We start from the raw sequence: 10000 nt of genomic DNA, 5'->3' as shown, positions 1-10000 counted from the left end.
ACTTTCATTCTTTTATTTCCCTCTATATTCCCTATCTCTTCCTTTTCATAAAAACTCCTTACTTCGAACTCAAATATTTACCTCTATTAAACCAACTCTCATCTTTTCTGATGAAGTGATATCCATAATATCCCAGAAACAACTGTAAGATTATATCTACATCTTTTTTCCTTATAAATGTCATGAAAACTACTCACAGCCTTGGCTTTGTTACCTCATTTTGTCTAATACATATGTGCGTGTGTGTGTGTGTGTATGTGTGTGTGTGTGTGTGTGTGTGTGTGTGTGTGTGTGTGTGTGTGTGTGTGTGTGTAATACAAAAATGGGAGAAGAACGCAAAACATCCAGACAGTTAGGTCATAGAAAAAAGGAACAAGAAAACATCCAGACAGAAGACACAAAGAAAACAAGTTTTCTTTCCTCAGTCGAGTTCCAGATTATCTTTGAAATTTCGGTTGGTTATACTCGAGATTGATCCAATCTGGCCAGCCCAAATGAAAATCTAAGCTAAGAGCACTAGATTTCTTGGAAGAAAGCAGCGAATGTATACGAAAACAAGGACGGGAGAAAAACGGAGAAATGGTACACAAATACAAATAACAGGTGGTACACAAATACAAATAACAATGGTACACAAATACAAATAACAGGTGTCTTTCGACTAAAGACGAATTAAACTAAGCTGATAAGCTTTGACAGGCACAGGGAAGAATATAGATGCTGCACGGATGGTAGTCGAACTAAGAAAGAAAGGTCAGGCTTGGCCGAACACCGGTCACGTGGAGGGGGAGAGAAGAGAGAGAGGTAGAGGCTGAGGGATAGAAGAATTAAGGAGGGGCGAGAAAAAAGGAAAAGTCACAACATAAGGTGGATTACAGCAGATTACTTCCTAATGAGACTTACATGACCTATACAAATGAGTATTAAGGTCGATCGTAACGTCCTTTATGATCCTCCTCAATGGTAATGGATGAACCAATATTTTTCAAGAAGTTTTTTGTTAATTCTTTCTATCTCTATATTGCTATGGTTGAAGAAAATAAATAGTGCATCGTTTCTATATAGACCACCTGCAATGTCTGAAAAATCAATCTTTAATATATTCAAAGTATAATTACCTACTAAATTTGTGACCTGCACCAAATTGCTAGATCCCATAGTTGCATCGAAATCATATAACAAATCCCTCGAAATTCAGTTTCCATCGAAATTAATAAGGGTTCTCTTATAGAATTATATCGCTCTCCTTCCTAGATAATTCGTTTCAAAAGTGTAAGGTTAATATTTTAATAGTAGCTGTCTATATATCAACTTGAACAAATTTATACCTGTTCCTATCGTTTATGCTTTTAAACCAGTCTATAACTTAGCTGTATTTAGACCATATACTGAATTCCACCTTATCTTTAAGCTCGTGAATAACTATATATAAAATCAACTTACTTATCCTATTTATATCAGATTTAGAACGACAGACTAGCTGCACATAAGGTTTACTAACCTTAAACTTGGTTTAAGGTCCTTTAAATTAATTTTAGGAGGTTTAGTGTTATAGGCTTGTACGATCCTATGGTCTGATATCGCACACTATATTCTAACATTCTTTATCAATGTTCTTTCAAGTGGATCATGGTTCTAGTTTATATCCTTTTAGGTATAAGGTCCTTATACTTTTCGAGTTTCAATCTGTAAAGATTCCCGGTCTTACTCGCATGTACAAACATTCCTGTTGAATTCTTTTCAATTGTCTTTCAGCTTTTTGAGAGGTCCTTGTTGAGTTTCACTAAAATTCTATTGTATTAATTATGTTTATGAGATTCCGTTTCAATCCGTGAAGAAAGGGGTTATGTAGAGGAGTCTTCCTAGATTTGAACTTTCTCTTGAACTAGATTGAAATCTCGCGGTTGTCACCTTCAGGGTGACAGCTAGATGCATTGTCGCAATGGAAGGATGTCCCCATCTTCATCTTGTAATGAAAGTGTTGTTTTCTTTTTTAATATGAAAATTAATGTATTCCATTCGTCCGGTATTGTGACATCCTTTTAGCGATCGTTGATGCATAATTTCTCCATTCCACAAATTACACATCTCTCAAATATTTCTATTTTTTAACACTATGCATCTATAAGAGTTGCTTTCTCGAAACCAATATCTCAATCTATCAGGCTTTCTACAACGTACATGCTTTAAATATGACACGCAGATTGCTTCTGTTGCTCATAAAGAATTCGTATTCATTCTACCTGCCAACGGCGGCACCAGCGATTTATTTATAATCCCTCTTTTACTATATCAGTAGCGACTGGTTTTGTTTTGGAATGTTTATCAGGTTTTCGATGATAAATACATTAAGTACGATACACAGATTGATATGCGTGAGTGTGTGTGTGTGTGTGTGTGTGTGTGTGTGTGTGTGTGTGTGTGTGTGTGTGTGTGTGTGTGTGTAAAAGTTAGGTAGGTAGTAATGCAGATAAACACAACTAGGCTTCGCGCGCGCGCGCGTACTCACAAATTCTTACGTTAACATATATTCGGAGAGAAACACACAGGAAACAAACACACTCACCCGCGCACGCACACATACATGCGTATGTATACATACATACATATATACATACATACACATGTATATTTTAGATAGTTGATAAGGAAGACAGAGTGTATTGTAAGCTTCATTTAGCACGACGATCGTTTCGGCTTACATCTACACTGCTTCCTAGTTGGTGGGAAACGATATAATGGAATTGAATGCACAGTGCAGAAGAAACCTCATTAGGTTACATAATATGTTACAATGTTATAATATGTACATTTCGCTACTGCGTGTGGCAGGATGGTGTCGGTATGATGCCTGCGTTAAAGTCTTCTAAACTTTAATTTGAAGCATAACCTATATATATATATATATATATATATATATATATATATACAGAGAGAGAGAGAGAGAGAGAGAGAGAGAGAGAGAGAGAGAGAGAGAGAGAGAGAGAGAAAGAGCGCGTAAAAATATGGAATACCATGAAGAAAATACATAATGTAACTCGACAGTATTTCAGGATACTCAGAGTTTCATAATAATCGTAATAATCATAATTTACAGATAGAATGTGCAAAACGACCAATAAATAGTTAGGTGAAGATACCACAATAAGTCCAGCTTCCCTCATGAAGAGAATGCTGGCAAAAGTGGTTTATATACAAGTGATGAGATTTAGAATGTTGAAGAGAAAGAGGAGGTAATACAAGAAGAAAAGGCGGGGAAGAGAGAGGAGGGTATCTACGACGTAGAAAGGAACGATAAGCAGTATAAAAAAAGAAACGAAAGGCAGGGAGACGGAGGAGGATTTCTACGACAAAGGTAATGAACAGAGGTAGAATAAAAGAAACAGAGAGAGGAGGGGAGAGGATAAGGTTAAGGTCAGTATGGTGAAAGAAGACGTCAGTAAAGAATCTTACTAACAGGCAATAAGGATAGCAACTGACTAGACAGAGAGACTTGAATCGATAAACAATGAAAGAAAGAGGTAGGGTGGAAGTAGCGGAGGAGGAAGGTATACTGAGATAAGTAGGAAATGGTACAAGGAGAAAGGAGAAGGGAAACGCTGTTGGCGTAGCTAGGTAATAAATAAAGAGCTTAACTACGATTTGGAGATATCATAAAGACGTAAGGGGAAAATGGGAAATAAGATCTGTGTTTACACGAGAAGATTACATCAGAGAATCTATTGAGAAACGAGATATGATGGCGAAGAATAACGAGCAATATAACTTACAAACACGGTGGTTAGAGTTGTACGGAGAAGTCCCAGAAACTACGGACTAGGATAAGGTATTGGGAATAGTATGGGACTTGAGGTAGCGTATATATGTAGCTAGAGAGGTAGAGAGTTTAGAGACTTCGTTTGAAGATGTATGTACATATATATGTATACAAGCATAACAGAGTGGGAGTTTTCATACACTGGAAACTATGCCAATATAAAGTAAAATACCAACTGAAAACTGGGTATTTCTTTATCCAAGTGCCCCGACCTAGGTTGATTCTGCTGGATCCCACTGATAACCTTTTTTCAGCCAGAGCTACGTTATTCTTGATAGCTCGCCTTTTGCCTTTCTCCTGTAATGTCCAGAGTCCTATATGGCTTACTCAAAGTACGATCTGCAAACTCACAACTGCCAATCTTCATTTGCAAACACATCGCTCTCTACCCATTCTTGCCGAAATTTCCACCCACTGGTATTTGGTTCTCTTCCTTTCTTGCATCTTCTCCATCGTCTCTTTGCAGGGCACAGTTAACTCCAGTAGGATTAGCCGCTTTGTTGTCTTCGAAACTAAGATGATATTTAGTCTCAGCAGGTCTGGGTGATATTTGTTGGAAAATTTTTCCAGGCACAAGGCTGGATCAACGCTAGTGCTCTAATAGCACTTATTTTATCCACCTCGGAAGTGGAAAAAGACAAAACCGACCACGGCGGAATTTCTGCTCAGAAGAAATGCTGCTAAGCATCTTGCTCGACGCGCTAACGATTCTGCTGGCCTTCATAATAATAATAATAATCCTTTCTACTATAGGAACGTAGCCTGAAATTTTGGGAGAGGGCAAGGTGATTACATTGATTCAAGTTCTCAACTGGTACTTATTTCAACGATTTCGAAAGGGTGGAAGGCAAGGTCGAATTCGGTGGAATTTAAACTGAGAACGTGAAATCGGACGAAATGTTGCTACTTGTCTCCTTTTTGATAATGATAATAATGATGGTAATGATGATGATTTCGTTACTAGCCGCCAGGGCTCACAAAATACAAAGATATTACAATGACAATTTTACACTTTAACGTATAATCAAAATGTAAACAAAACAAACATTGTAACAATAAAATATTAACAAAGAAAATTCCACAATAAAAGAAGTGCTTCCGTGAGCTATTCGTAGAAACACTGCAGAAACCATATTTATTGTCGGTATTGTTAGATCTCTCTTTCTCTCTCTTAGGCTGGGTGTCCTCTCCAACCAGGCTCTAAACCTTTTTGCTAACACCTTAGCTAAATCTTAAAGTCGGCGTTCAGCAGAAGTATGAGCCTGAAATTAATGATTGTGTTCCTTTGTTCGAGTTCTTTCCACAACAGCACCACGATTTCCTGGTTTATAAAACTAATAATTCTTCTGTTACACTTTCAGTTGCAGTAGATGTTTGCCAAGACGTCGAGGAACAAGTCTAACATATATGCATCAAGTTCATATGACAAACCATTCAAACTAGGCGATCTACGCCTCATACGATCATTTATCACATTTTGTATCTCAGTGACAGGCCGTCTGTGTAGGCACTGAAGTCTAATATTGTCTCCGTTTGACTGCTCATATCGATCCGTTGAACAAGGTACCACTGAAAATCAGCATATATACACATGGAATCGAGTACTACGTGTCCATCCTTAACTATCAAAGACCTAACTGTGACTTTGTTGTCACTTTGCGACTCTACCACGAGGACCCATTGAACAGCTTTCGTTCCTTCGTGCGTAGCTCTAAAACTCTCACCTTCATATTTCGTGTTATGGAAGTAGTTGTGGGCCAATCTCGCCAATGTCAATTAGCCGCTCTTTCTTTGCTAAGACTTGCATATTCTATTGTAATCACCCATAATCAGTTGTTGGCGAATTTCCACATCAACTGAGGCTAAGCTAAAATGTTAATTGATCTCTGTAAGTATTACGCACCAGGAACGATGGTTTCCATCAACATGTCGACTGTACTGGTCACAGATTTTTGATTTGTATAATCAACCGGTTGAAATTGCAGGCAACCTACGCTATTACTAGCCACTGATCTTATAAATACTCTATCTAAATATTATCTGGATGATCCCATGCGGTTACTATACGTTCACACTCACTGGTGCATTCAAGAAATCTACTCTGCACTAGCCAGATAATTGGAGATATCTGAGCATTTCTCTCTTGTAGGCTAGTGAATGGATATAAGTACTTAAGTATTTTGGAGTATGAGAAAATTAAGGAGGATGAGATGAAGGAAAGCTTTAGATGAGAATACCTCAAGAAAACCAAATTAAATATGAAGAGTAGACTCAATGGAAGGCAGTGAATACATGAGCTGTCTCCTTAATACGATATAGTTCAGGTGTTGTTAGCAGGACAAAGAACGAGCTTGAGAAAGTGGATGGAAAAACCAGAAATGTGATGATAATGAACAAGAAACTACATCCTAAAAGCGATGTCGATAGACTTTACATGTCCAGAAACAAAGGAAGAAGACGTCTCATACTCTGCAAGATTTGTGTTGCCAATGAGGAAAACAGTCTTGGATTGTATGTGAAACAGCAGATTGAACTTTTGGATACCGTTGTTGTTAGAAAGAGCAACATGATACCTAGTGAAAATGTGACACATCGAAAAGCATTTAAGAAATAAGATGGGAAACAAAGATTGAACAACTGGAAAATGAAAGCGATGCATGGGTATTGCCTCACAGAAATGGAAAGTAAAGACAAGACCAACACCTGGATGTGACTAAGGAAATGTTATCTGAAAGACTGCACTAAGGCAGTACTCAGGAACAAGCTTTGAGAACTAATTACACCAAGTTCCAAAGAGATAAGATTAGTGAATCGCTTCTTTGTAATATGTGTGGTAGCAAAAACGTAAGTCTCACATGTTGTGAGTGAGTGTAGCAAATTGGCTCAAAAGGAATACAAAGGGAGGCATGATAACATAGCTAAATATGTTAATTAAAGATTGTGTGAGAAGTACGGTCTTGAAAGGATATTGAAGTGGTATGAACGTAATTCAGAAGGCATCACCGATAATAATGAGTACACAATCTTATGGGATTTTACAATCCAGTTTTATTCGGTGATTGATATTTGGAGACCAGACATTGCTGTAATTGACAAAATGATGAAGGCAACCAAGATCATAGGAATTACCATGTACGAGTGGATGACAAAGAAGTAGAAAAGTTTGAAAAGTACAAGCCACTAAAAGATGAAATTGCACGAATGTGGACAATGAAAAGAGTAACGGTCATCCCGGTAGTTGTAGGGTTACTGAGAAATTTGCTGGAGAAAATGGGATTGACATGGGAGTTGAACATGTTCAGAAAATTGCTCTTTTGGGGACAGCGAGGATTTGGGGATTGGTACTCGATTGTTAAGTATCGTGGAATGAGACCCTGTGAAATCCTTGACAATAGGTTTCTTACAGAATTAGCAGGGGCAAGTGAAATAAAAAAAACTCTGAGAAGTGAAATGGAAATAATAATAATCTTTTATATTACAGGCACAAGGCCTGAAATTGTTAGATCAATTACATCGACCCCACTGCGTAACTGGTACTTATTTTATTGACTCCGAAATTATGAAAGGCAAAGTCGACCTCGGCAGAATTTAAACTCAGAACGTAAAGACGGAAAAAATGCCGCTAAGCATTTTGTTCGGCGTACATACGATTCTGCCAGCTAGCTGTTTTAATAATAATAATAATGATAATAATAATAATAATAATAATAATAATAATAATAATAATAATAATAATAATAATGATGATGATGATGATGATGATGATGATGATGATGATGATGATGACGATGATGATGATGATGATAATAATAATAAGAAGAAGAAGAAGAAGAATACCTTCAGAGCATGGTTGTCAATTTCGGAGTATTTGTCTCGGTTAAATATTTCCTTTTTAGATTTAGTAGTCGGGTATGGCAATATGCTTCCTTTGTCATCACGTGGTATCGGAATTGATAGAGCAGAGCATTTTCTTTGAACTTCGGCAAGCAACTGTGGAGTTGGTTCTTTCTCGAAGTACCTGTATCTGCTCAATTCGCTCTGCACACGAGCTAAATATTCACTTTTGGTAACAACCATTCTTAATGATCTCTTTCTTTAGCAATATAGGATGAATATTATCTGGAACAAAAGAAAGAACTATCATTAGAATTAAAATTCAGGTACATATTTAAAGGAGCAATTACATATATAACTATATATATATATACATATACACACACACACACACACACACACACACACACACACACACATATATATATATATATATATATATATATATATATATAAACAATATATGAGTATATGCATATATATGTACATGTATGTATATACGTTCATCCACATGTACATATAGATACATAACTGGGTACATGACGTGGCAAAAGAACAAGGACAAAAATGGTAAATAAGGTGCAACAAACAAGCAGGCCACATAGAAACATCCCCTTCATCAGCTGCCACCATTAAAACTCCGGCGTTTCGAAGAATTAAGGCAGTACGCATCGTTAAAATGGTTCTTCCCACGAACACAAATTAAATTGTTTTCGTGGAGGGTAGTGGCGGACGGAAAACAAGACAGGAAAACGAAACGGTGAAATAAACAAACAAAAAGGCTGTACAGCCAGACGTGAAGTGTGTATGTCTCGAACGCTGTGAAGCACGTTCAGGAGGGGCAAAGAAGTACGTGCGAGCTTGGTGATTCCAACAACGAAAAGAAATAGCAGCCGGACACACGTGACCAAGGCTGTGTGAAGAGAAAGAGTAGCAGATGGAAAAGGAGGGGAGGAAGTAGAATAAAAGTGAGCAGTGAGAGGTAGAGAGAGAGAGAGAGAGAGAGAGAGAGAGAGAGAGAGAGATAGTAGTAGTAACGGTGAGAGGCGAAGGACGAGTAACACGAGATAGAGAGAGAGAGAGAGAAGTAGTGACAGGTAGAGGCGAAGAACAGTAGAGGGAAGAATGAGAGGGGGAGATAGAATTAGAGAGAGTCGCGTTAGAAAAATAGTTAAAACTTACTGTATAAAGGTAACGCGTGCGTTCTGTCGTGATACAAACAATATATGAGTATATGCATATATATGTACATGTATGTATATACGTTCATCCACATGTACATATAGATACATAACTGGGTTAGGGTTAGGGTTAGGGTTATGGTTAGGGTTAGGGTTAGGGTTAGGGTTAGGGTGGCTGAGGGCATAGCTGAGATATTTTTAAACCCTGTATTCTACAAACTTTATGTACTTTGAGTTTCACTGTTAATAAGCAAAAACATTATTTCATTACTCGAAGGTTCTAAACTCTTACAAAGTAGAAAAAACTTATAATAGACTTGTGTAAGAAAAATTCTTCTCTCGTATATATATATATATATATATATATATATATATATATATATATATATATATATATATATATATATATATATATATATATATATATACGTAGGTATGTATGTATCTACATATATAAATGTGTGTGCGTTTGCTTAATAACTATTCAATGGCCTAGTTCACATAGCTTTTAATAAGTACTGCCTTGTAAAAACAAGTTGTGACCACTAGCAAATTGACAATTGTCGATTTAAATCACTAATACTTCTACGAGTATTTGGTTGGACCTCGATTTTCAAATCCTTCTCTCCTTATGTTATATCTCAGTGTTCGGAGTCATCTCATCAAGCACCAACAATTCAGAGAAACCATCTCATCTTTATTCAACAGGTTTCCTCGCTTGTAGGCATTAACGAATGCCTCTCATTTTTCAAGTTGAACTTTCCTTCTTTAACATGCTTGCGATTTAGCAGCCCCTGTTTTATTGTTTCTTCTCTTTATTTCGCTTTTCAAATTTTCAACGCTCTTTCTACTTTTCAGATTTGCCAATGTTCTAGTTGTCTTCATTTCTCCCATTCAGTTTGAAGGTAGATACATTCTTTCTAATTCAATATAATAATCGACATCAGCAAAGCAGTGAGCTTTCGGAATCGTTGGCACACCATGCAAAATACTGAGCGGCATTTCTTCTGGCTTTACGTTCTAAATTCAAATTCCCCTGAGGATTTAAAAATTTTTTTCTATTCATGGTACCTACTTTTTTCTCACATGTATATCACAATTTCTTTCGCCGTCTCTCCCACTTTCATTCAATACACACACCTCTCAATTTCCCCCACACTCACATATC

General features: G+C 37.0%; 1 protein-coding gene across 1 annotated transcript in view; it reads right to left on the bottom strand.

Annotated features, from left to right (window-relative positions):
• Positions 1-10000, bottom strand: part of LOC106876157 (uncharacterized) — a 301548-nt gene that overhangs the window by 278128 nt on the left and 13420 nt on the right. Inside the window, exon 2 of the mRNA XM_089355802.1 lies at positions 7655-7936. Coding sequence (XP_089211928.1) covers positions 7655-7894 — 240 coding nt within the window. The 5' untranslated portion in view covers positions 7895-7936. The remainder of the gene's footprint in view (positions 1-7654; positions 7937-10000) is intronic.

Source organism: Octopus bimaculoides, chromosome 7, assembly GCF_046866305.1.
Source record: "Octopus bimaculoides isolate indiv1 chromosome 7, ASM4686630v1, whole genome shotgun sequence".
Classification (NCBI taxonomy): Eukaryota; Metazoa; Mollusca; class Cephalopoda; order Octopoda; family Octopodidae; genus Octopus; species Octopus bimaculoides.
This window is presented reverse-complemented; position numbering and strand designations above follow the sequence as displayed.